Source organism: Megascapheus bottae, chromosome 18 (assembly GCF_031878675.1).
Source record: "Megascapheus bottae isolate mThoBot1 chromosome 18, mThoBot2.hap1, whole genome shotgun sequence".
NCBI lineage: Eukaryota > Metazoa > Chordata > Mammalia > Rodentia > Geomyidae > Megascapheus > Megascapheus bottae.
In genome coordinates, this window is record NC_143526.1 from 31,642,983 (window position 1) to 31,670,582 (window position 27,600).

The window sequence follows — 27,600 nt, forward strand, 5'->3', positions numbered from 1 at the left end:
ATAACTTATCTTCCTATTGAACACTTAATATGGTTCTTTGGTAACATTTTCTTTTCTCCTAGTACCAGTGCTTTGAACTCAGGAACTTGTGCTTGTGTATGACTTTTACCCATATTTGCTGATATACTGCCATCTGAGTCACACTGCCAGCTCAGTTGTCCCCCTACCCTGTTAAATGTCTCAAAGACTATTATGTCTGGGCTGACTTCAAACCTCAATCCTCAATCAGCCACCAGAATTTCAGGTAAGAATCCTGGCACCTGGCTGTTAACAGTAATTTTTAAGTAGTATACCCTTGAGTTGTTCATGGCAATATTCCATAACAAAGGAATGATGGTATTATTTCCTCAGAAAGCTTTTGAACATTTCACACGATTAAAAGAGGACTTTCACACAGATCATAAAAGAAATGTATAGTACTAGTTGTTTTGTTTTGGGGGAGAGGCGGGTCATGGGGCTTGAGCTCAGCCTGGGTACTGTCCCTGAGCTCAAGGCCACTGCCCTACCTTTGAGTCAAGCCTCACTTCAGTTTTCTAGAGGTTAATTGGAGATATAAATTTCAGGTCCATTTGTGCCCAGGGTGGCTTTGAACCTTGATCCTCAGATCTCAGTCTCCTGAGTAGCTAGGATTACAGGCATGAGCCAAGTGCCCAGCTACTAGTAGTTTTTGCACACCTTTAAAATCAACTAACTTAAAAGGACCAGATTTCCCTTAAGTTTTCCATGAAAACCAGTGAATATCAAACCAACAGTTTCCATTGAAAATATTTTATATTAAAACAGGTCCTTTCAATTCAGACTAGTAGGGATAGTTAATAAACACATTTACTGGGGTTAGGAAGTATGCCTCAAGTAACAGAGCACCTTCTTAGCAAACTCAAAGCTATGAGTTTAAAACCCAGTATTGAAGGAAAAAAGAACTTGCTGGGAAAATAAAGTTTCTTATAATATCCTGACATTTCCTTTTCCTTAAATTATGAAAGTCTCACCCTCCCTAGTTAAAACATGAAATACAACAGAAGATGTAAAAATCTTCTTTAAGGCAGATCAAACAGCAAAGTACTACCTCAACACACGAAGGCTAAATTTTGTCAGCCTGCTAAAACTTTTTTAGTTAGCAGTCCTCATTTATTTCACCTAGGCAAAAGATTAACAATTTTATTGTAAGAATATAGTATATCTTCATTATTTGAGCCAAAACAAAAGTTTCTATCATATTGTGACCTAACAGGATATTTACATATATGATGTCTTTAATATCAAACCTGTTCATGAATACTGTTTAAAGTACTGAGGGCTTTATTTATATTCTCTTGTTTATGTTAAGATACTTCTTTACAGACAGTAAACAAAAGCTTACCAACAGGCTAAGTAACTTTTAAGACCTATGGCTAGTAATTTCAACCTTTGAATTCCATCTTTTTTTTTTGGTCGGTTGTGGAACTTGAACTCTGGGCCTTGCTGTTGTACCTGAGCTCTTCAGCTTAAGGCTACCGTCCTACCACGGTACCACTTCGTGAATTCCATTCTAAATTAATCAAATCATTTTTTAGTGTACCTCAGGAAACTGTGTTTATTAAGAGGAAGAAATACCAAAGGGTTAAGGGCTGCTGGTTTCAATTCTTGCTTAGAATTACATGTAGTTTCTTTCCAAAATTAATATAGTTGAATTGCTTAATACCTTCCATAAACTTGTTTCTAACTTATTAAATAACCAAATTTTTATACTGAATCTTCAAAGCACTTTCAGTTTATAACTGGATTGTTGAAGAATTTTTTTTGTGTGTATATGTACTGGTCCTGGGCACTATTTCTGAACCTTTTTTGCTCAAGTTCTCTTACCACATAAGTCACCATTTCAATTCTGCCTTATCAGTGGTTGATCGTTTGTAAGACTCATGGGCTTTTCTACCAGAGCTAGCTAGGCTTTTGAGCCCCAATGATCAGCTCTCAGCCTCCTGAGTAGCACGGATTTACTGGCATGCTGCCCCAGTCCCCAGCAACAATCTTGAAACACAAATGTGTGATAAGCATTTATAGGAAACTCATAAAGGAGCTTCACAAAGACATGACCTTTATGCTTAATTATACACTAATAATTTAGTGTCCACTTTAACTGTACATAAAATATGTATCTAGTAGGTATTTTAAGAGTTCACACCCTTTTAATCTTTGTTTCAAGCAACTGCATTTGTCTCATTTGGACTGGCATGCAATTAATTAAAAATATTTTAAACTGGATTAACAGAAAATAAGCTAGAATCACTGGTAAAACAAATGTTTAATCCATTTGTTCACACACTGTATTTTCATAATCTTTTAGGTTTTTATGCCAATATACTTGCATTTTAATCTAGCCACTGAAAATTAAAATTTCACAAATCAAGCAAATGCCTCAAGTTAAATTGTCAACTGAATATCCACGGAAATGTTCATCTCAACAAAAGTTTAAGTACATACTAGGGACTTCTGTAGCGGCCACGGAATCTACGATCTCGACTTCGTGAGCGGCTTCGTCTCCTTTCTTTGCTTCTACTTCGCTTCCTCTCTCGGCTTTTGCTCTTTTTCCTTTCTCTATCTCTACTTCGCTTACGTTCCTTACTTTTGCTTCTCTTGCGTTCATGACTACGACTTCTGCTCTTGCTTTTTTTCCTCCTGGGAAGAAAAAAAAAATGCCATTACTTTACTGCCTTAAAAACAGAAACATGTACTTCCTTTTATGGTCAGAATGTTATTATCCTTTTGTAAATTTATTTTTCTAATTTCCCCATCATACAATAGTACATGATCATACTAAAAGAATCTCTTAGAAACTATAAACAAGACCACAACTCTGCATAAAATGAGTAGTCAAGGAACTGAGAGACATACTAATTTTAAGAGAAGGAATTTAAGACCCTGGCATTTACCAGGAAAGCACTGTGACATAAGGAATGCAGTAATCTCCAATAGCCCTGGCAGCTAGTGCTTGAAGAAAAAATTTGTTGACAAGTATAAATCAAAATCTTGATTTTTAAAAAGTTTAAGGTTTATCACCTTGATGGTGGCTGTTCAAACTTGTAATCCTGGCTACTCAGAAGGTTGATTTCTCCCACCCAACTGATAACTAGGCCTGACCCTGCTTAGCTTCCAAGATTAAGAGATCATACTTGTTCAGAATGGTATGGCCTTATACAAGAGGCTGATTTCTAAGAATCACTGTTCAAGGCCAACCAGAAAGGAAAGTCCATGAGACTTTTATCTCCAACTATCCATACCAAGAAACCTGAAATGAAGCTGTGGCAAGTAGTTTTTAAGAATGTCTTGAGCAAAAAGTTAAAGGCTAGCACCCAAGTGGAGTTCAAACTATATTATAAAAGAAAAAGATTTATCATACATTTAAAAGGTCATTAATAGCCAGAAGCTGGTTCCTAAGTCTACTTACAAGTCAATATTCTGCCTTGGAAAGACCACAAAGGCATTAACATTCCAGTTATGTGTATATTAGGAACTCATGCATTAAATGCATTTTTACATTGGTAGGCTTTTAATCTGACCATTTAGAACACTTTCAAATCATGAGTATACCAGAAAATGGAAGTATGTCGTTTTTAAGTCACTTTATACAAGCCTGTGGGGTGCAATCAAAACAATGATCAACTTGACCTTCATAAATCTTTATAAAATTTCAAACTCTGAAAGGTAAAAAAAGCCAGTCAGTTTTATCTGTTTATTCTGATGCTTCAACAATATTCCACCACTCATAAGCAATTGGTACCTGTGTTATCACCCAAATTAGAGGTGCCTTCAGATATTTCATATAAATTTAAAGACATTTCAAAATAAATTTATTCCATTAAAATATCAATTTCTACTGGTTTAACTGTTTCAACATTTTAATAATGCTATATCATTACTTGGAAACTCAATTATATGTCCTTATCAAAGCAGTTAGCATAGAGCTATGATATTTGCCTCAGAGAACCTGTAAACAGGTCATCTTTAAGAGTGCATTAAAAATAGAAAATGAAGACACCCACCTTCTGGAATCTTGAAACCCACACTCCAATCACAAGGAGATGTAGAGCTTTCCAAGGAGGCAGAAACTTTGTCTAAAATTTCAAGATAATCCACCTGACTGTCAGAAATATATATGCTAGGTACCACATGACAGAAAATAAGGCTACACTCATATTTATATAGTAGTCAAAGCAATGCCAATGCTTAGAATGAAAACCACTAATATTCAAACTTTTGTCTCAAAAACCTAACAGTCTCTTAGACTAAAGAATTCTATGAGATGGCTGTAAGTCCTATATATAAACAATTCAAATTAGAGAATAGGCAAAAAGTCCATCCTCCATAAGAAAAGTAAGGTTTTTGTTCTCTTCAATAATGTCCCAAAGCAGAAGCAGTCATCTTCCTGTTTACCTCTAATATGCCCTGTAACTTATTCTACCCAAAACTTCAAAATATTAAGATAATTTTTAATTTGAAGTCTTCCCAAGACTTTTTACAAACAAATCCACATCCACATCTGAAGGCAACCCCAGACAGGTAAAAAGACAACATACAAATACATTTAGGAAATATAATCTTCTATAAAAGCCTAGACCAATAATAATAATAATGTGCAAGAAGAAAATATATTTCCTGTGACAAATTTCAGTTTCAAAGAACATTTATCAACTAAAGAAATAATCAAAATCCACACTAATAGTCAAATCCTGTTACAACTTAAAAGGGACTTTCTTTCCAAAGTCTTTAGTGGCAGTGGAATTTTGTACTGAACATCACTGAAGTAAATGGTCCACTGGGCTGGGCCTTTGGAATTTTTGGTTATATGGCCTCTGCTGTAAAGGTGTTTTGCTATAACTGGATTTGACCTCTTCCATGTAAGAAGATCTAAAATTTAAATGCAAAGTATTCTGGAAAATAAGAAAAAAATAGAAAAGTCATTTATTCCAAATTTTATATATAATCCACACCACAGTAGCCAATATATTTAAAATATGTGATTTTATTTTCCTTTTTGACTAATTCTCTAAAAAGCTTAACAAAAAAGTGGCAGTTTAGGCTTTGCCTAAGTGGCTATGCTAAAATAATTACTACCATTAGTGCAACCTCAGGTAAAGCAAAGAAAGCTTATTTTGGAGGTCTTGACAATCTAGAAATAGCTAGTGAAATTCAGTTATAGTTGGTGTCACAAAACTGAAACCTATTCAAGCTCTACTAAAATTAGTACCTTTTACTAGTTACTTCTGGAGTACCTAGTATGTGTTGATTAGAATATTTATACAGTTATTCAATGCTAATTCTCAGAATGTGTATCATCTTCTAACATTCACTGCCTTTTACAACAAAATTTCAAACTGAGCACTAGTCACTCTCGCCTGTAACACTAACTACTCAAGAGACTGAGATTTAAGGATTCAAGTCTGAAGCCACCCAGGCAGACAAATTTTGAGACATCTCCAATTAACCAACAATAAGCCTGAAGTGGAGTTAGGGCAAAAGTGGTAGAAAAGCTAATTAAAGTTTAAGATCCTGAGTTCAAGCTCCAGTGGGCACATGATTGTAAATGTGTGTATATAAATACAAATCCATGTTTTAGGGCGAAACTGATAAAATACCTTCCTCTGCTTTAAGACAATTATATTTAACTGGCCATGATTAAGAAGTCTGAGAAAGCCAGGGCCATGGTAACTCATACCTAGAATCCTAGCTACCCAGCAGGCTGAATGATGTTTCAAAGCCAGCCTAGGAAAGGAATCTCCAAGATTTTTGTTGTTGTTGTTGTTGCTAGTCCTGGAAGTTGAACTCAGGGCCTGAATATTGTCCTTGGGCTTTATCAAGGCTACAGCTCTAACAGTGGAGCCACAGCAACACTTCCAGATTTTTCTATGTATGTGGTACCAGGAATCAAACCTGGATCTTCATGCAGGCTAGGAAAGCACTTTATCACTTAGCCAAACTCCCCCCCCCTGCTTTTTTTTTGGGGGGGGCGGGAGTCCTGGGGCTTGAACACTTTCCTCAGACACATTTTGCTCAAGGCTAGTGCTCTACCACTTGAGCTACAGCACCATTTCCCAATTTCTAGTGGTTAACTGGAGATAAGAGTCTCAAGGTTTTTAGTGCCCTGGATGGCTATGAAAGTCAATCCTCAGATCTCAGCCTCCTGAGTAACTAGGACTACAGGTGTGAGCCACCTAGCCCAGGTTACTTCTGGCTTTTTCTGTGTATGTGGTACCTAGAAATTGAACCCAGGAGCTTCATGCATGCTAGGCAAGCACTCTACTACTAGGCTAAGCTTCCAGCCCCTCCAAGATTCTTTATCTCTAACTAACTACCAAAAGGCTGGATGTGGAGCTGTGGCTGGAGTAATAGACTTTGAGCTCAAAAGTTCAGCTGGCAGTTCAAGCCCTATGACCAGCACCTCCCTACCCCCAACTCCCCCCCCAAAAAATCTGAGCTTGGTGCCGGTGGCTCATGCCTATAATCCCAGCTATTCAGGAGACTAAGATATGAGGATTGAGGTTCAAAGCCAGCTTGGACACTAAAGTCCAGTGAGATTTATCTCCACTTAACCACCAGAAAACCAGAAGTAGCACTATGGCTCAAGTGGCAGAGCACTTGCCTTGAGCTTAAGAGTTCAAGTCCCATGACCGACCACCCCCCCAAAAAAAAAATCTGACAAATTTTATTGTAATACTAGAGTGTTCTAAAATGTTTAGAGATTCTTCCCTTCAACTGTAGGGAAAACTAAACCGAATATTCCTAAATTATTCCTACAAAACACAACATAAGATTAAAGCTAAAGTGTTTCAAGCTTTATCTCCCTATAAAAGTTTGTGACCTTAAATGTAAGATAAAAACAAGTACATGAAGTAGCGCTCAAGTGGCAGAGACCTGGCCCAGAGTCCAAACTCCAGGATAACAACAACAAAAATGCAAAGTAGAGACTAGTGGAATTAGTGAAGTCAAAAATGATATTAATTACTGGGCACTGGTGGTTCATACCTGTAATCCTAACTACCCAGGAGGCTAAGATCTGAGGATGATGCTTTGAAGCCAGCTCAGCAGGAAAGTAGAGACTCATATCCAAAAAAACTACTCAGAAAAAGTCAGGAGTGGCAATGTGGCTCAACTGGTAGAGCCCTAGCCTTAAGCAAAAAGAAACTGAGGAACAGCATTCAGGTAGAGTTCAAGCCGGAAGACTGGCCCAAAAAAAAAAAAAAAAGAAAGAAAAAAAGAAAATGACATAATAGAGAAGTTTGGCATCTAAAGTTATCTTCATCCTTATGGCACTTAAAGCAACATCTTTGTTAATTACCAACTAAACCTGTTATCTAAAATTTTAATTTTTTTCTTTTGGTACTGGGTATCCAACGCAGTACATTGCACTTGCTAAGACAAGTGCTTTGCGACTGAGCTACATCCAAATCTATTTATACATTATTCTTTCCAGGTATTTTATTACAGGATTGCAAAATAGATACATAAGGATATAACATAGATAAACCCTGTAACAACTGAATGGATGTCTCAGACCTGATCCCCACATCCAATCATGATTAGTGAGATACTATAAAATGACTTCCACATAAGCTATTAACAGAAGAAAGTAAAAGTCCTAAAATTACACCTTGTATTTTTGTTGTTGATAGGGCCTGGGTCTGTAGCCAGGTTTGCTTTAAACTAGTGATCCTAGTGCCCCAGCCTCCAGTCTTGGGATTTAGGGAATGTACCCCCATATCCACCTAAAATTTTACCATTTTTCAGTACATTAAGGAAATCAACAATACCTTAGAAAACCCTGAATAACCCAAATCCAAAAATTACCCAGCTATTTTATAAAACTATACCAACCTAGCTAACAAAGTTGTTATAACGAACTCTGACCTCATTGGAGAAAAACAATCAAAATGAATCAAATAAATGGTTTCTTTACCATTTTCATTATGTATTGAGGTCATGATAAAAAAAAAAAAGTTAGCTGGGCCACTGGTGGCTCACGCCTATAATCCTATACTCAGGAGGCTGAGATCTGAAGATTCTGGTTCAAAGCCAGTCCAAATACAAAAGGACCTGAGATTCTTATCTACAATTAATCTCTAGAAAATGGGAATTGGGCCTTGGCTCAAGGGTAGAGTGATTGCCTTGAACTGAAGAGCTCAGGGGCAGTACCCAGGCTGAGTTCAAGCCCGATGACTCACCAAAAAAAAAAAAAAAGCCAGCGTTAGAGCACTAACCAATGAGTGAAAGCATCAGGTCTTGTGTCTTAGGGGGGGAAAAAACATATATATATATATATATTATATATATATATAATGTATATATTCTGTACTAGTCTGTAAGTACAAAATCCCTAGTAGTTTTAAGTTACTCAAATTACACAATTTTAATATTCAAAACTCTAAGTCCTATAGTCTAAATCCTAAAACAATGAAAGTATTTAACCCAGGAGGGAGTGCCTCAGGCCTGTAATACTAGCTACTCCAGAGACTGGGATGAGGATTCTAGTTCAAAGCCAGCCCAGGCAGAAGTCTGTGAGACTTTTGATCTCTAGTTAACAATCAAGAAGATGAAGTGGAGCTGTGGCTCAAATAGTAGAACACTAGCCTTGGGCAACATCCAGGCCCTGAGTCTAAAGCCCCAGGAACAATACAAAAAAGTACTTAAAAGTATTTTTAAAGTATGCTTAAAAGTATACTTTCAAGTATGCTCTTAATACTACCAAAAGGCCATAAGCACCAAGGAGCAGAAAAATAGACCTGATGTCCTTTAGTGATTTAGAGAAAATAATTCATCCCATGAACAGATCATCCTTTCTAATGTAATTGATTTCTCTTAAGTTCAGTCGGAATAGTTTTATTAATACATCATCAAATGAAGTCAAAGCTACCAATTTTTTTTTTTTTCCAGTTGTGAGACTTCAACTCAGAGCTTGGGCACTATTCCTGAGTTCTTTTGCTCAAGATTGTCACTATGCCATTCTGAGCCACAGCACCATTTCTGGTTTTGAGTGGTATATTAAAGAGACTCATTTCACTTTCCTGCGAGGCTGGCTTCAAACTGTGATCCTCAGATCTCAGAGCCTCCTGAGTACGGGCACCAAGGCCAAAGTTATCAAATTCAAGAAAATAGATGGTTCTAATTTAGGAACTCACTCTCAACTGGATTAGTATGATGACTGGAAGGTGATAGCCCAGAAGATCCCTAAAACTATATCCTGAAATCTAGGCAAAAAGTACATAGGCAGATTTTTATAACCCCAAGGATTTTCTTGTGGCAAAAGGTAAAGAACAAAATTTCTAATAGGCAAAATACTCAGCAAAGAAACCCAGAGCTTGATATTTTAAGAACAGGAACAGAAATTAGATTTCATCCATGTTAAGTCCAGTACTTCCTTCCCTCCACCCCCCAGCTTCTCCTTAAAACTTACTTTTTGCTACGTTCTTCATGGCCGTTAGCACTGCTCAACTTGTTCTCATCCTAAGCAGGGTTGATAGAAGAACATCATGAGGACGAAGTGGTAACATTTCAAGTTGTCAAAGGGTAAAGGGAATAGGAATAAGAAAATACAAAACAATTTTAAAACTAATTACTTATTTAGTTTAACATGGAAGGCTATAAAAAAATTTAGATGGTATGTGTTTAACCACTTTGTTGCTTACAGTTAAGTCATCAAGATACAAAAATAAAATTCTTCACATTAACACGTTAAATTTTACTTTTTTACATAGTTCAGACATTGTTATTTGGATTTACAATACTGAAGTGGTTAAATATATTTTCTATAAAATATGAATGAAGTCCTGGTTGAGTTTGATTCCATGTGCTATGGTCCCTTTCGTCAGTACCATGGCTCTATTTCTGCCTAAGCCCCAAGTGGCCATGCTAGCAGCCAGCCACTATCGATTCCTGTGACCGATGCCATTCCTGAGATCTTCGCCCATTTCCGTTGGAGGGTTGGGACTGTAAGAGCTTGATGCCACCTCTGTCACACATCTCGCCCTGAAGCAAACAGGGATTCACACTGCTTTAGTAATGTTGACTCCCAAGAACCCAAGAAAGTCAATTAATAATCCACCAGTCCAGCCTAAACATTCCTACTTCCATACCTGTTTTACATGGAAGTACATCCACGTTAAACTAAGACAAGAAACATTAAAACAGAAAGTAGCTTTCTTCAAGAGTCTAAGCATTACAAAACTACATACACTATTTTAAAGCTATCAGAATTCATCCAAAAGGTACCACATGGTCGTGCTATACACTCCAAAGCAAATGTATTATTTTTAAAAGGTTTAGTGCAATGTTTATAAAGTTTGATTACATCATCTATAGGAGCATAAATGCTAAATTACAAAGCTTACAATTTGTTACAAGTGATAATGCATGCATACTGCTATTTTCACCACCAACTGGTGAAAGAATGAAGACAGCTTAACTGTGATACTGAAATGGGTCATAATGTATTCTTAGCCAAAATAATTCCTTTGTAGGTTTTAGTGTGAATGAAATACTATGGCAGGGCCTAATTAAAAACAAGACAATACGGAAACAGTAAGTAAATCAGTCATCATGTGACTCTAAGCTGTGATACTGCCTCTTGACTTTTTTTTTTTTAAGTTTCTATCAGGGATCCAAGAATTTTAGTAATTATTAACTGAGAAGCAGATCACCACCTGCCTGTTTTAACTATCACCAGTCTTTAATATAATAATTTTTTAAATCTCACCCATTTCTTCTCGAAAGACTTATCTTATTAAAAGATTTACTTGCCATAGACTGGTATTCTTTGTTATTCTTGGACCCCTGCTGTTTTCCCAAACCACTACATTCACCTTTTTGCTATACCAAACTGGAGCTGGTAATTCTTAGTTGAGTCATTTTACCTAGGGGACCACGGTACAGCGATAAGTCACTCAATTACTACCTTATGATTGACAGTTCACACTGGAATCAAAGGTGAATTCATGGGAGTAGAGGTGAGATATCGTTAGGCAAGTCTACAAAGAGAGATAGATGGGCATTTATTCATCACGCTGAAGTGAAACTACTGCACAATATTATTACATCAATAGCATATATTTTACTTTTGTAAGTTATACGTAATCATCTCTGAGATAAGATATATCAAGAGGGCTCCGGGGAGGTTAGTTTACATTTCAGCAGTAGTTTCGTGAATAATGCTAAATTAAGAAATAAACAGACCTCACCGACATTTTTTTTCTCACCTTCTTATAAGGAGCCTCAAGCATTGCTTCAATATCAATATCGTCTGCCATTTTCTCTAAACGCCTAGGGAAGAACAAGACGATCCTGTGAGTAATTTTCGGTGATGTTCAATTTTCCTTAGGGTCATCACATCCCCAGAGGGGAGGAGAAGCTCCTGCGGGAGGCCTCAGGGGACTATAAAGAAGCACGACGCACTTCGTCAGGCGTGGCTTACGTAAGGCGATCAAACACACAAAAGTAAGGGCTCTAACACCCTGTTTTGAAAAGCTTGCATGAACACCCGACACAGAACACGAGGCACGGGCGGTGGGGAGCGCGCGGTCGGCGGGGCCCTTTCGGGGGCAGGGGAAACTCCCTCTGCCGGGAGGGGTGGTGGACCAAGGTAGCGTTAGGCTGGCGCCATGTTGGGAGGTCGAGGCCGACACAGGCCACGAAGGGACCGGGCGTCACCATGTGCACCAGGCCACCCTGGGATCCTTGGGATCACTGCTCCCCCCCTAAAAAAGACCTCGACTCCGACCCTCCCAGAACAGGAGGGGGCGACCGCCGAGACGGAGACGGTAACCGGGGACCCTCCCCCTAAAAACCGTCAAAACCTCCCCCGGCACCGCGGCCCACCAACGCCCCGCTACGCCCTGGCCACCCGCGACCCCACCCTACCTGTTCGGGCTTTCGGGCGCCTGTGGCCGGCTCGGGAAAAGTCTGCTGCTATCGCTGCCGCCGCTGCCGCTGTGACTACTCTTAAGCCTCTAGGCCGAGGCCGCGGAGCCGCCCCACCCGAAAATCGGGCTCCGAAGGCGGCTAGGCCTGAGCGAATCTAAAAGAAACAATGGGATTAGAGGCGCCCGCGCGGACCAGCAGGACGGCGGCTTCGGCAGCACAGAGGCCAAGCCTGCGACAGCGTCGGCAAGCTCCCTGAAATGGCGGCCGCTGCTTCCCCGTACTCACAGTCACCAATACACATACACACAAACACCCGGGGTCTCCTACAGCCTGCCGCACGGGCTCTCGCGAGAAACCGCCCCGCGTTCCAAAATGGAGAAAACCAAGTATCGCGAGATGTCAGTACAAGGGCGGGGAGGGGGGAGGCGAGGGAGGAGGGGGAAGGGAGGGCCGGCCGCCTTGGCCCAGTCTCCAGGAACGATTGCGCCACAGACCTCCCCCCCCCTCTTTCTCTCTCAAGCTCTCTTGCCCTCTCTCTCGCCAAATAAGCATCCAAATCTCGCGACACGGCGCAAGTGTCTGCAGCAAAGGCAGTTGGCGCACGGCCTGTCAGTCTTTCAGACAACTCCTTGCTGAATGGAGCTCCCCATCCTTCCCAGTCCCGGAGCCTCCTCGCTGCCATCCCAAAGGTCTTTTCTTCTTTGCTAACCGCCCCCTCACCTCCCTTCTCCTACTCAGTGGGCGGTTCAAGGTCGCCATAAAATGGCCTAGTGAGTGTGGCCGTGGGATAAACCGATCATTCTCAGATTATCATGCAGTGGGGAGCACCAAGAGAGAAGCCTAGGGGAAATGGGGAGGAGATACCCTACAAGGACTTGGGGGGCGGAGGGGTGCAAGATTAGGGAAGTAAAATGTATGATTTCCCTGCTCTTTGAAGCCTCTTAACTAGATGGAAACTGGAGAAAAACAAAAAGTAAGTAGGTTTTGGCCGGAAGGTTGGCCTAGCATACACAAAGACATACATAGAAAAAAGCCGGAAGTGGTGCTGAGGCTCAAGTGGTGGAGCTCTAGCCTTGAGAAAGTCCAAGGACAGTGCTCAGGCCCTGAGCTCAAGCCCAGGACTGGCAAAAAAAAAAAGTAAGTTGGTTTTGATTCTCTCACCCATAGATGACTTCCTCTCAAATTAAACAAAATACCAGTGTTACTGTTATTTCAAAGGGTTCCAATTTCCCATCAAATTGAAGTTGCCCAGAATCCTGTCATCCTGAGCATAAACTTTTGTTTGTTTTCTGCCTAATACTGTCACAAATAAAAAGAATCTGTGGGCCGGGAGTTTGGCCTAGTGGTTAAAGTGCTTGCCTAGCATGCATGAAGACCCGGGTTTGATTCCTCGGTACCACATACATAGAAAAAAGCCGGAAGTGGTGCTGAGGCTCAAGTGGTAGAGCTCTAGCCTTGAGAAAGTCCAAGGACAGTGCCTCAGGCCCTGAGCTCAAGCTCAGGACTGGCAAAAATAAAATAAATAAATAAATAAATAAATCTGTTTCCCCTTCCCACATTAAAAAAAAAAAAATTAAAAACCATGTCTTTAGACTCTAGGATATGGAAACAAGAGCTTTATCTTGTGTGATTGGTGTTCTTTTTTTTTTCATTTTTTTATTGTAATTAGTAAAAGGGTTACATGATATTTGCCAGATAGAAGGTGCATTAATTCACATACATTGATACCCTTTCACATGTCTTGGTGTGATTGGTGTTCTTTTTTTTTTTTTTTTTCTTTTTTCTTGCCAGTCCTGGGCTTGAGCTCAGGGCCTGAGCACTGTCCTTGGACTTTCTCAAGGCTAGCACTCTACCACTTGAGGCTCAGCACCACTTCCGGCTTTTCTGTATGTATGTGGTACCAAGGAATTGAACCCGGGTCTTCGTGCATGCTAGGCAAGCACTTTAACCACTAGGCCAAACTCCCGGCCCCGTGATTGGTGTTCTTAATATACTATTTCTCTTGTCTTTTTTTTGCTCTTATGGTTAATCTCATAAATACATGATCCCTACCTCAGTCATCAAGAAGAATGCATACTAGAGGCTGGGAGTTTGGCCTAGTGGTAGAGTGCTTGCCTAGCATTCATAAAGACACAGGTTGGATACCTCGGTACATATACATAGAAAAAAGCTGGAAATGGTGCTGTAGTTCAAGTGGTAGAGCTCTAACCTTGAGAATGCCAAAGACTGTCTCAGGCCCTGAGTTTAAGGTCCAGGACTGGCAAAAAAAATAAATAAAAGATTTTCTTTTTAAAAAAATGTAAGCTAAAAAATACTTGAGGAATAATATTACAATATCATTATTTTGCAATTCAAATTAAATAACCATTCAAACAATAATTATCAATGGATGAAATTCAAGTAAATTTTTGAGGGATTATACCAGATTATTTCCATCAAACCCCTCCAACTTCAGGAGCTTTTATACAAAGCTTAGTAATCATTATGTGCCCAATCAAAGGGTTATTTTCAAGTACATTTAGTCCTTGCTTAATTATTTTCATTAATACCTGAAAATCATGGCAATAAGGAAGAAGCATTTAAATGAAAAAAGGAAAAGGCTCCATTAAATTTAATAGGAAAATTATGATGTGTTTTGTCTCAATACAAGATGCTCAAACATTTTTCACAGCTAAAAAACATAGAGCTGTTTATATTAGTAATTAATAGCAAGTAGAAACCAAACATACTACTCATACATAAGTACTCTGTTATTATAATTTTATAATTTTCTGTTGGGGACATATTATTTTGCCCATAGATTACACTTATTAAAATCACATTCTAGAAAAAAAAAACAAAAACATGTCTTTAAAGAAGTCAAGAAATGAACAGCTTAATAATGGAAAGCCATGGGCCAGGAGCATAGCCTGTTAGAATGCTCACCTAGCATTCACAAAGCCCTGAGTTCGATTCCTTGCTCCCACATAAACAGAAAACTGCCAAAAGAGGTGCTGTGACTCAAGTTGCACAAGGACTGCCCAGGCCCTGAGTTCAAGCCCCAGGACAAGCAATAATAATAATAATGGAAACCATAAAGGATTAGAAACAAGACATTTGGTTGATATAATGTTCCAACAGTTACCTTCAACAAGTGAAAGACCGAATCTTTGACTTCCTTCCACAAAAAAAGGGATTACTTACAATGCTAAATTTCTTGAGATTGATCAAGACTAGAAATGATCATCATTGTGGCTGGGAAAGTGGCTTAGTAATAGAGTGATGGCCTAGCATGCATGAAGCCCTGAGTTCAATTCCTCAGTACTACATACACAGAGCTGGAAGTGGTGCTGTAGCTCAGGTGATAGAGAACTAGCCTTGAGCAAAAGAAGATCAGAGACAGTGCCAAGTCACAAACCTTCAATAAAAGCAGCTCAGGGAGGGCTGGGGATGTGGCTTAGCGGCAGCGTGCTTGCCAAGCATGCATTAAGCTTTCCTCAGTACCAAAACAGAAAAAGGCCAGAAGCAGCACTGTGGCTCAGTGGTAGATCTCTAGTTCTGAGCACAGAAAGGCTCAGGAACAGAACATAGGATCTGGGTTCAAGCCTCAGGACTGGTCAAAAGAAAAAAGGGGGTCACTACTGGATTCCTGGACTTAAAACCTGCCTAAATAGGTGGATACTCAGTAAATGAAGTCTCAATAGTTTTTTTTGGGGGGGGGGGTAGGTCATGGGTCTTGAACTCAGCCTGGGCGCTGTCCCTGAGCTCTTCAGCTCAAGGCTACCTCCCTACCCCTGAGCCTGGATGTTGTCCTTGAGTTCTTCAGCTCGAGGATACCACCCTACCCTTAAGCCAAGCCCCACTTCCTGTTTTCTAGAGGTTAATCGGAGATAAGAGTCTCAGGTCCTTTTGTGCTCGGGCTGGCTTTGAACCTTGATCCTCAGATCTCAGCCTCCAGAGCAGCTAGGATTACAGGTGAGAACCACCACGCCCGGATAATAGAAGTATATTATTGAAGAATAAGATTATTTCTGTTACTGCTAAACATTTGTTTGGAGAAAATATGTAGATAGGCACAGAAATCTCATGGCTATAATCCCAGTTACTCAGTAGGCTGAGATCTGAGGATCCAGGCTGGAAGCCAGCCTGGGCAGACCTAGCCATAGTTAGCACGTGCATGTGTGCGCAAGCACATTCCAACCCCCTGTCCCCTCCACCCCCCACCAACATAAAGCCTATAAGTGCAACCTGGAATCAAAGCCAAGAGGGGGGGATGAGAATTAAGCAAGACACTAGTCCTGGCTCAAGCACTAGAGCAATAGGCACAGGACTTGTACAACAGGCTTTGGCTTTTCAGTCTAACTTTCCATACAGAGGTAAGGATTCAGCCCATGCTTATAGGTCATGCTTGTAATCCTTGCTACACAGGAGGCTGAGATCTGAGGGTGGAGGTTCAAGGCTACCCTAGGCAGGGAAATCTGTGAGGCTTATCTTCAATTAATCACAGAAAAAGCCAGAAGTGGCATTGTGGCCCAAGTGGTAGAGCCCTAGCCTTGAGCAAAGGAGCTCAGTGACTATGCCCAGGCCCAGAGTTCAAGCCACAGAACTGGAACACACGCACACACACACACAAATACATATATATGTATATATAATGTTTAAAGGATATATATGTACATACATATACTTACACATACATATATATTTTTTTCTTTTGTCGTGGGGTTTGAACTCTGGGCCCGGGCATTGTCAAAGCGTAGGCTACTAACCTTCCCCTTGAGCCATAGCACCACTTCTAGTTTTCTAGTTAATTGGAGATGAGTCTCACTGACTTTAGTGCTGGCTTTGAACCTGGATCCTCAGATCTCAGCCTCCTGTGTAGCTAGGATTACAGGCATGAGCCACCAGAGCCAGTAGGAAATATATTTAAAAGCATGCTTGGGGCCAGGAGTTTGGCCTAGTGGTTAAAGTGCTTGCCTAGCATTCATGAAGACCCGGGTTCAATTCCTCGGTACCACATACGTAGAAAAAAGCCGGAAGTGGTGCTGAGGCTCAAGTGGTAGAGCTCTAGCTTTGAGAAAATCCAAGGACAGTGCTCAGGCCCTGAGCTCAAGCCCAGGACTGCCAAAAACAAACAAACAAACAAACAAGCATGCTTTTCACTTTGCTAAGCCTCTTTCTCTTTGGTTTATGTACTTTCTATGCAAATGCATCTCCCTTTATCATTTTTTTACATAATTTGTGGCAGAAGGTCATGAATTACCATCCAAAACAGTCTGGCTGACTGCGAGTTTGGCCTAGTGGTAGAGTGCTTGCGTAACATGCATGAATTCCTCGTACCACATACACAAAAAAAAGCCAGGAGTGGTGATGTGGCTCAAGTAGTAGAGCACTAGCCTTGAGGAAAACGCCCAAGGACAGGACTCAAGCCCTGAGTTCATGCCCCAGGACTGGCAAAAAAAAAAAAAAGTCTGGCTGATTGACCATGATTCACACCTGTACTCTCAGCTACTATAGAGGCTGAGATCCCAGGATTGTAATTTGAAGCCAGAAAAGTCCCCAAGAGATTCTTACCTCCAGTTAACCACTCAAGAACTGAAAGTGGACTGTGGCTCAAATGGTAGAGCATTAGCCTTGATTACAATGCTGCTCAGGGACAATGCCCAGGCCCTGACTTCATGCCCCAAGACTAACAAAAATACAGAAATAGGGGCCGGGAGTTTGGCCTAGTGGCAGAGTGCTTACCTACCATGTACAAAGACCAGGTTTGATTCCTTGGTACCACATATATAGAAAATAAGCTGGAAATGGTGCTATGGCTTGTGTGGTACAGTTCTAGCCTTGAGAAAGCCCAAGGACAGTTCTCAGGCCTTGAGTTCATGGCCCAGGACTGGCAAAAACCAAACAAAAAACAGAAATAAAAATCTTTTTTGTGCGTGTGTGGGTAATGAAGCTTGTACTTTGCCTGGGCGCTGTCCCTGAGCTCTTCAGCTCAATCAAAGCTACCGCTCTACCCAAGAGCCAAGCCCCACTTCCTGTTTTCTAGAGGTTAATTGGAGATGAGTCTCAGGTCCTTTTATGCTGAGGCTGGTACTGAACCTTAATCCTCAGATCTCAGCCTCCGGAGTAGCTAGGATTACAGGCGTGAACCACCACACCTGGCTATAAAAATCTATTTTTGCAAAGTAGGATTAAATTAGGAAGATGGGGCCAGGAGTGGGGTAGAGTGCTTGCCTAGCATGCAGGAAGCTGTGGGTTCAATTACTTGGTACCACATACACAGAAGAGGTGGTGCTGTGGCTTAAGGTGGTAGAGAAAGCTGAAGGACAGGAGAGTGCCCAGGCCCTGAGTTCAAGCCCCAGGACTGGCGAAACAAAACAAAATAAAACAAACAAATCTAGATAGAAATGGAAAAGAGAAAGAGAGAACCTTTTTTTTTTTCTGTTCTTCATCCTGGAAATGAGAGCTAAAGCTTAAAATTTACATTTTTTTTCTTTCTTTTATTACCAGTCCTGGGAACTGAACTCAGGGCCTGGGCACTCTCCTTAGGCTTTTTTTTTTTTTTTTTTTTTTTTTTGCCAGTCCTGGGCTTGGGCTCAGGGCTTGAACACTGTCCTTGGGCTTTCTCAAGGCTAGAGCTCTACCACTTGAGCCTCAGCACCACTTCCGGCTTTTTGCTATGTATGTGGGGTACCAAGGAATTGAACCCCAGTCTTTCTGAATGCTAGGCAAGCACTCTACCACTAGGCCAAACTCCCGGCCCCTCTCCTTAGGCTTTCTCAAGGCTAGAGTTCTACCATTGGAGCCACAGCACCATTTCTGGCTTTTTTTTTGTTGTTTTTTGCCAGTCCTGGGCATTGAACTCGGGCCTGAACACTGTCCTGGGGCTATCTTCAAGGCTAGTGTTCTTCCACTTAAGCCACAGCACCACTTCTGGTTTTTATATGTATGTGGTACCAAAGAATCAAACATGGTTGTGCCTGCATGCTCGGCAAGCTATCTACCACTAGGCCAAATTCCCAGCCCCTACATTTGTTTTTTGTTGGTGGCGGTGGTTGTGGTCCTGGGGCTTAACTCTGGGCCTGGATGCTATCCCTGAGCTCTGCAGCTCAAGGCTACTGCCTACTCCTTACCCTGGGCATTGTCCCTGAGCTCTTGAACTCAAGGCTACCACCCTACCCTTTTAGCCACAGCGCCACTTCTGGTTAACTGGAGATAAGAGTTGGACTTTAGTGCCTTGGCTAGCTGGCTTTGAACCTCGATCCTCAGATATCAGCCTCCTGAGTAGCTAGGATTACAGGCATGAGTCACTGTGCTCTTAAAAATTGACATTTCTTGGGGCCGGGAGTTTGGCCTACTGGTTAAAGTGCTTGCCTAGCATGCATGAAGACCTGGGTTCGATTCCTCGGTACCACATATATAGAAAAAAGCCGGAAGTGTGGTAGAGCTCTAGCCTTGAGAAAGTCCAAGGACAGTGCTCAGTCCCTGTGTTCAAGCTCAGGACTGGCAAAAAAAATTACATTTCTTGTTTGTAGCATTTATGCTTTCTGAGCTTGGCAAATATTCAAGATTCTTAGTCTTAATCCTTGCACAATGGTTTGGGTTGGGTAAAATGGTTGAGTCCCACTCAAAACTCTGATAGCTTTAAGGACTTGATTTCACCAGACAACAGTCTTCATTTATTTTTTTTCTGGGTCTTGGAACTTGAACTCAGGACCTGGGTGCTGTCTCTGAACTCTTAGTCAATGTAGGATTACAGGCATGAACTACCAGTGCCAGGCTCTACAGTTTTCATTCTTTTTGTCTTTATTGGTCCAAGAACCGTTTACAGATATTTTGTGTGTGGGGGAGGGCATGGGGCTTGAACTCTGCCTGGGCGCTGTCCCTGAGCTCTTTTGCTCAGGGCTACTGCCCTACCCATGGCCCTGGGCATTGTCCCTGGACTCTTCAGCTCAAGACTTACCCTACCCCTGCAGCCACAGCCCCACTTCCTCTTTTCTAGAAATTAACTGGAGATAAGTGTCTCAGGGTATTTAGTGCCGGGCTGGCTTGGAGCTGCAATCTTCAGATCTCAGCCTCCCGAGTATTAGTATTACAGGCATGAGCCACTGAGCCCAGCTCAGTTTCCAGATTTTTACCATTTCACCCATTAAGACAATTACATAGCCTCTCCTATAGAGAGGTGAGGAGTTTTACCTATTTTTTACAGTTTACTTACTGGTTTTAACTTCTTAGCCTAGACCCTTTGAATATTTGTTAAAAATAATACAATCTTCCCCCTCCACACACACACTTTTTTTTTTTTCCAAATCTATAGCTCGTGAAGGAGAGCAGAAAAGGTCTTAGAGTAACTGTGATTGTTTCTCATTAGTTGCTCCTTTATAAACTTTCTTTCGTGATACATTTGCTGGGACTTAAACTCAGGGCCTGAGCACTGTCAAAGAACTCTACCGCTTGAGCCAGAACACCACTTCGAAGCCCGGAACCTTTTCAGTCATTCTTATATTTGGTGCTGGGGATTGAACCCGGTGTCTCAATCCTACTAAGCATTATCTACCACTGAAATCTGTTTATGGTCTAGAGTCTGGAATTTAGAATCTAGATTAGATGTCAGCAAAGTGGGCATCAGTAATTCATGCTTATGATCCTAACTACTCTGGTGGCCGAGATCTGAGGATCACTATTCAAAGCCAGCACAGGCAGGAAAATCTATGAGACCCTTTTGTCCAATTAGCTACCAAAATGCTTGAAATGGAACTGTGGCTTGAGTGTTAGAGCACTAGATGAGTACAAAAGCTCAGGGACATAGAAGTGGCACTATGGCTCAAGGGTTAGGGCAGTAGCCTTGAGCTGAAGAACTCAAGGACTATGCCCAGGGCCAGAATTCAAGTCCCACGACAAAAAACACAGCAACAAAAGCCCTCACAATCACTGGGGCTGGGAGTTTGGCCTAATGGTAGAGTGCTTGCTTAGAATACACTAAGACCCAGGTTCGATTCTTCGAGACCACATTTATAGATGAAGTGGGAAGAGGTGCTGTGGCTCAAATGGTAGAGCTCTTAGCCTTGAGAAAGCCCAAGGACAGTGCCCAGGCCCTGAGTTCAAGCCCCAGGATGGCAAGGAAAAAAGCCAAGGGACAGTGCCTAGGGTCTGAATTCAAGCCCAAAATGGCACACACAGCTACAAATAAATACAATACAGAGATTTCAGAGGAGGCTCAAGGGAATTGTGAGCTGTTAGGCAGGGTGATAGATTGAAGTGAAGGAAGTACTATTTAAACCCATAATTGTAGAGCAACTAAGAAGAATGGGGGGGTGTCTTTGTGAGCTGGTAAGCATGCAAAAACAAAGCAAAAGGCGTTTGTACTGCAGAGCATCAATTATCCTATGCCCCTACCTTATAAACAAGTAATTACAGGTGAACTACATTCAATCATTCAATCACATCTTTGTTTCTAGGCTCTTCGTGTGTGTGTGTGTCTCCTGAATAGCTAAGATTACAGATGTGAGCCACCCACTCAGGACACTACATATTTTTTGTTAATGTTTACTGAAGGGTTGCTTAGAAAAATTGGAAATGTGAGTAACCATCATAGGGGAATTACTTATTTCAACATTGTTTATAAACATCAAAAACAGGAGTTGGGAGCATGGCTTATTAGTAGAATGCTTGCCTTGCCTAGCATGCTTAGAGCCCTGGGTTTGGTTCCTTAGTACCACATATACAGAAAAAACTGGAAGTGATGCTGTGGCTCAGACCCTGAGTTCAAGCCCCAGGATTGGCAAAAAAAAAAAAAAAAAAAATCATTTGCTAGCATGGTGGCTCACGCCTGTAATCCTATCTACTCAGGAGGCTGAGATCTGAGGATCACGGTTCAAAGCCAGACCAGGCAAGAAAGTCTGTGAGACTCTTATCTCCAATTAACAACTAGAAAACCAGAAGTGGCACTGTGGCTCCAGGGGTAGGGCGGTACCCTTGAGCTGAAGAGCTCAGGGACAGTACCCAGGCCCAGAGTTCAAGCCCCATGACCGACGAAAATAAATCTTTGTTTTTTGGTCAATCCTGGGGCTCAGGGTCTAGATGCTGTCCCTGAGATTTTCTGCTTAAGGCTAGCACTTTACCACTTTGTATATTTTCGTTTGGGTGGGGGTAGGGGGTGGGTTCAGTTATGGGCCTCTGAACTCAGGACCTGGGCACTGTCCTTGAGCAATAAAATTAAGCAAGAGCCTGAGCCCCACTCCCCTCCCCACAAAATAGGAAAAAGAAAAGAGAGAAATCCTCAGTGGATATGTAAGATAGTGAGTGTGACATTTCTAGTTTGAGTCTCAGTCTTGTAAAAAGGAAAACAGACAAGGGACAAGAATTTGAAGCATGTTTCATATTGTGTACATTTCATATAATTATCAGTAGTTAGATTGTGATAGAATTTGTTATTTAAATTATATACCAGATGTGTGATGCACACCCGTAATCCCAGGTACTGGGCAGGTGACAGCAAGCAGGCAGAAAGGGTTTAAATTCAGTTATTTCAATCTAAGGTAATCCTATTTTAGAAACATTTTTTTTTTAAGTGACTAGACACATGGTGCAGCAGTAGAGTACCTTGCTACCAAGTTCAAGGTCCCAAGATCCCAAGCTGAAACACCAGTGTTGCAAAAAATAAGAAGGAAAAAAAAAAAGTAAATTAAGCTTGATGTGGTAGTCCACCGCTATAATCCTAGGATTGTGACTTTGAGGACAGCAAGTTCGAGAAGTTTCAAGCAAATTTTGGTTACAAACCAAGATGCTGGTTTGTTTTGTTTTTTGTTTGTTTGTTTGTTTTTCCAGGCCTGGGCTTTGGCTCAGTGCCTGAGCACTTTCTCAAGGCTAGAGCTCTATCACTTGAGTACCACTTCCAGCTTCTTTCTTTTCTTTTCTTTTCTTTTTTTTTGCCAGTTGTGGGGCTTGAACTCAGGGCCTGATCTCTGTCCTCAGACTTTTCTCAAGGCTAGAGCTCTATCCTTGAGATACAGAACCACTTCCAGCTTTTTTCTATGTATGTGGTGCCGAGGAATCGAACCTGGGTCTTCGTGCGTGCTAGGCAAGCACTCTACCACTAGGCCAAACTCCCAGCCTATTTCCAGTTTTTTTCTATGTATGTGGTATCCAGGAATCAAACCAAGGTCTTCATGCATGATAGGCAAGCACTCTTACCAGCAGGCCAAACTCCTGGTCCCTGTTTTTTTTTGTTTGTTGTTTTCTTTTTCTTTTTTTTTTTTTGAATTCTGGAGACATTTTATTTAGAAAAAGACAAAACATCACTAAATTTAAGATTTAAATTTTTAAATGGCATGTTAATGATATAAAGAGATCCTGGATAATAGAAGTATTTACACACAGTATACAAATATACAATAACTGAAAAACAAAATAGTTATCCATGGATTCATTTTGCATTCCCTCTATTCATCTTCTGTTGAATTTTCCTTTGCCTTTTATAAACCCTCTTCTTTCTTGCTTTCAAATCTACTTTGGGCTCTGGTTTTACCTACTGTATTTCTATTGTTTTTTCCTCAGCTGGTACAGCAAAAATATCTTCAGTAGGATCATGTGGAAGAACATGTTCAGTTTCTGAACATCCTTCACTTGTTGTTTCTCTCTGTATTTTGCAGCTGTGATGGATCTTATGATCCGTCGATGCATATTTGGTGATTGGTAGTGAGGATTTTCATATAATATTGGTCCTCCAAAACTTCTCTGGAAAATCTTTATGAGATTTAAGACAAAACAAGGTCCTATTTCTTTTTTTTTTTTTTTTTTTGCCAGTCCTGGGCTTGAGCTCAGGGCCTGAGCACTGTCCTTGGACTTTTCTCAAGGCTAGAGCTCTACCACTTGAGCCTCAGCACCACTTTCGGCTTTTTTTTTTTTTTTCTATGCATGTGGTACTGAGGAATTGAACCTGGGTCTTCATGCGTGCTAGGCAAGCACTTTAACCACTAGGTCAAACTCCCGGCCCACAAGGTCCTATTTCTACAAGAGCAGCATCTTCTTCTATGATCTGAAATTTCTGAAACCATATCCTATTATCCACAATAGTGAAAGTAAAAACATGGTCCACAAATGGTTGGCTTTTGGGATGATACCGAGGTGTACTAAATATCTGAATTAAGAGTTCTTTTAACAAAGCATAATGTGGCAATTCATCAAAGGCAGGATCAAAAGACAAAAGTGGCCTAGAACCTTTCAAGCAGTTGCCAGTCATCTTCGGTTCAGCCAGGGTATGAATATTCTGAACAAGGAATTTGGCAGACGGCCCATGAGGTGAATTTGAAAGCCACATATAGAGGATCTTGCTTTTTCTTAGCTTCAAAATAGATACACTTATTGCAATTTTTCATTTCACAGACCTCATTAATCACAAACAATTTATCTTTACGATCCATTTTAGTATCTGCTTTAGAATGAGGCATCAACATTCTCAGGTCCTGCATTAAATGTCTTGTTCTAAAATTTATTCCTCTGGAAGAAAAGATGAGAATCCGTTCCTTATTTTTCCATTTGCCCTTGCAAACAGGGCCTGGGATACAATTTCGATCTTCTTCCTCCACTTCTTCTGGCTGCGTAGCTGACTTCCCAGCCTCTTTTCCATCTCTTTTTGGCTTCTTCACTTTGAGCAGCAAGTCTCCATGCCACTTCCTCTTGGTTGCCACCATCTTGCCCCTGTTGTTTTCTTTTTTATTAAGTTACAGAATGGAGAATAAAATGGGAAAAGGGGAATTCAGAGATCTTAATGAACCCCTTTTAGATTCAACCTTAGTTCTGGAGCCAAAAGCCTACTCCTTTCTCTTTATTTCTGGTCTGGCAGAAGTTTTAACTCACTAGAAACATTTATTAGTATCCTAAATTACAGGGAGTAGTGTTAGGTAATAAGGCCCCCCAGGGATACACTATCACAGTGCTGGCACTTGATGTAGTCAAGGTGGATTTTATGTCTTTAATGGCCAAGAGAAGAATAAAACATTTTCTATCCTTCCTACTTTTCTTTTCCTCTTTATAATATTGCAAAGTGTTGGAAATCTAATGGAATTCCTACTTTGTTCTCCTCTTCCTCACTCGGATAGTAGTTACAGCTTAAAGAACTTAGGAACTTTCCATCAAGATTGGAGAGATTTCAGACGGGGCCAGGATTCAACCAGCTTCTGTTGGCCCTGGTGCTTTGTTGAGGTTCAGGGACCTATCAGATGCTATTGACTGTGGTTTCTAGCTTCCGGAGTTCTCAAATTCAATTTAGAGATCATAACCAACTTCCTGTTTCAGGGACTGACATAACCAAATTTGGTGTTATTAAGTACCTATACTCTCAGAGTTAAGAAACTTACAGTTTTAGTTTTTATTCCCGCTTTCCCTAATTTTTCCTTGAAAATGTGTCTTTGGGTTGCATAAGGACAGAGTATGCATGTTTGTTGTATACAGGTTGAGAAAGATAGAATTTCTTTGTAGAGGGGCTGGGAGTTTGGCCTAGTGGTAGAGTGCTTGCCTAGCATGCACAAAGACCAGGGTTCGATTCCTTGGTACCACATACTTAGAAAAAGCCAGAAGTGGTCCTGAGGCTCAAGTGGTAGAGCTCTAGCCTTGAGAAAAATCCAAGGACAGTGTTCAGGCCCTGAGCTTAAGACCAGGACTGGCAAATAATAATAATAATAATAATAATAATAATAATTTCTTTGTAGTGCCTACCTAGTGGCTCATGCCTGTAATCCTAGCTACTCAGAAGGCAGAGATCTGAGGTTCCAGGTTCCAAGCCATCTCAGGCTCTAAAGACTGAGAGACTCTTAGCTCTAATTAATCACCAGAAAAGGGGAAGTGGGGCCCAGGCCCAGGGATCGGGCAGCAGCCTTGAGCTGAAGAGCTCAGGGACAGCACCCTGGTCCAGAGTCCAAGCCCCAAGACAAACTACATATATATATATATATATGTATATATATATATATATATACACACACACACACACACACACACACACACACACACACACACATATACATATACATATATTTGTGTGCCTGTACAGGGGACTTGAACTCAGGGTCTAGGTGTTGTCCCTAAGCTGTTTTTGCTCAAGGATAGTACTCTACTATTTGTTCTACAGCTCTACTGCTAGCTTTTTCCTGGTTAAATGGAAATAAGAATCTTAGAGTAAATCCGTGGCTTCTAGTAACTCAGGAGGCTGAGATATGAGGTTCAAGGTTCAAAACCAGCTGGGGCACTAAAAGTCCATAAGACTCTCTCTTTTTTTTTTTTTTTTTTTTTTTGCTTCTACTTGGGCTTGAATTCAGGACCTGAACACTATCCTTGGACACTTTTTGCTCAAGGCTAGCACTCTGCCACTTGAGCCACAGCACCACTTCTGGCTTTTTCTATAAGAATGAAACTCAGGGGGCCGGGAGTTTGGCCTAGTGGTTGAAGTGCTTGCCTAGCATGCATGAAGACCCAGGTTCGATTCCTCGGTACCACATACATAGAAAAAAGCCAGAAGTGGTGCTGAGGCTCAAGTGGTAGAGCTCTAGCCTTGAGAAAGACCAAGGACAGTGCTCAGGCCCTGAGCTCAAGCCCAGGACTGGCAAAAAAAAAAAAAAAAAAAAAAAAAAAAAAAGAATGAAACTCAGAGCTCCATGCATGCTAGGCAAGCACTCTACCACTAGGCTACATTCCCCCTTACCCCCATTCTTATCACTAATTAATCACCAGAAAACTGGAAGTGGTGCTGTGACACAAGGAGTAGGGGGATAATCTTGAGTTAAAGAGCTCAGGGACAATGCCCAGTCCTAGAGTACTAATCCTATGTCCAACCAACCAACCAACCATACAAGAAACAAACAAACAAAAAAGGAATCTCAGAGGGCTGGGAATGTGACTTAGTGGTAGAGTGGCTTGCCTAGCAGGCATAAAACCCTGGGTTCAATTTTTCAGTACCATAGCAACAGAAAAAAGTCAAAAGTAATGCAGTGGCTAAAGTGGTAGAGTACAGCCTTGAGCAAAAGCAGCTCAGGGACAGTGCCCAATCCTTGAGTCCAAGCACCAGGACTGGACAAAGGAAAAGCATCACACAGACTTTCCTGCTTGGGCTGACTTTGAACTGCAATCCTCAGATCTCAGCTTCCTGAGTAGCTAGAATTACAGACATGACCCAGTAGTGCCTGGCTAATTGCACATCTAATTTCTTTTTTTTCCCCAGTCCTGGGCTTGGGCTCAGGGTTTGAGCACTGTCCCTGGATTTTCTCAAGGCTAGCACTCTACCACTTGAGCCACAGCACCACTTCTGGCTTTTTGCTACATATGTGGTACCGAGGAATCGAACCGGGGTCTTCGTGCATGCTAGGCAAGCACTCTACCACTAGGCCAAACTCCCGGCCCTGCACATCTTATTTCATAGTAGATCTTTGTTTCTCTTTTATAGAGGTTTTAAGAATTTGTACATATGCCCTATAGTAGAACTCTGGTGTCTGGAGGCATGTGATTCCAAGGAAATCACCAAAGAGGAAAATGTGCACATGTCCAGAATACATGCAGTTCAGCACTCTATTGCAGATCATTGATTCATAATTCCGCCCAACTTCTGCCAAAGCATCTTTCTACAAATGTTGAAATTTCACTTTATTCATGCTATTTAGTGTATACTAAATAGAAAATGACCAAGGAGCTACTAACTTGTGGGCAGATGGGAGGGGGAAATTGAAGGAAAGCAAAGGAAGGGGT

General features: G+C 41.2%; 1 protein-coding gene and 1 pseudogene across 4 annotated transcripts in view; both read right to left on the minus strand.

The window, feature by feature from the left end:
* Positions 1 to 12,163, minus strand: part of Rbm39 (RNA binding motif protein 39) — a 33,500-nt gene extending 21,337 nt beyond the window's left edge. For 2 of the 4 annotated variants that reach the window (XM_090352268.1, XM_090352267.1), the window contains exons 1-4: positions 11,884 to 12,163; positions 11,223 to 11,286; positions 9,425 to 9,474; positions 2,461 to 2,655 (exon numbers count right to left, since the gene is read on the minus strand). In XM_090352268.1, coding sequence (XP_090208394.1) covers positions 2,461 to 2,655; positions 9,425 to 9,474; positions 11,223 to 11,273 — 296 coding nt within the window. In that variant the 5' untranslated portion in view covers positions 11,274 to 11,286; positions 11,884 to 12,163. The remainder of the gene's footprint in view (positions 1 to 2,460; positions 2,656 to 9,424; positions 9,475 to 11,222; positions 11,287 to 11,883) is intronic. The other 2 variants (XM_090352266.1, XM_090352265.1) reach the window with 1 other exon arrangement.
* A 10,823-nt stretch (positions 12,164 to 22,986) lies between these two features.
* Positions 22,987 to 24,563, minus strand: LOC150050423 (ribosome biogenesis protein BRX1 homolog; annotated as a pseudogene).
* Positions 24,564 to 27,600: the final 3,037 nt, after the last annotated feature.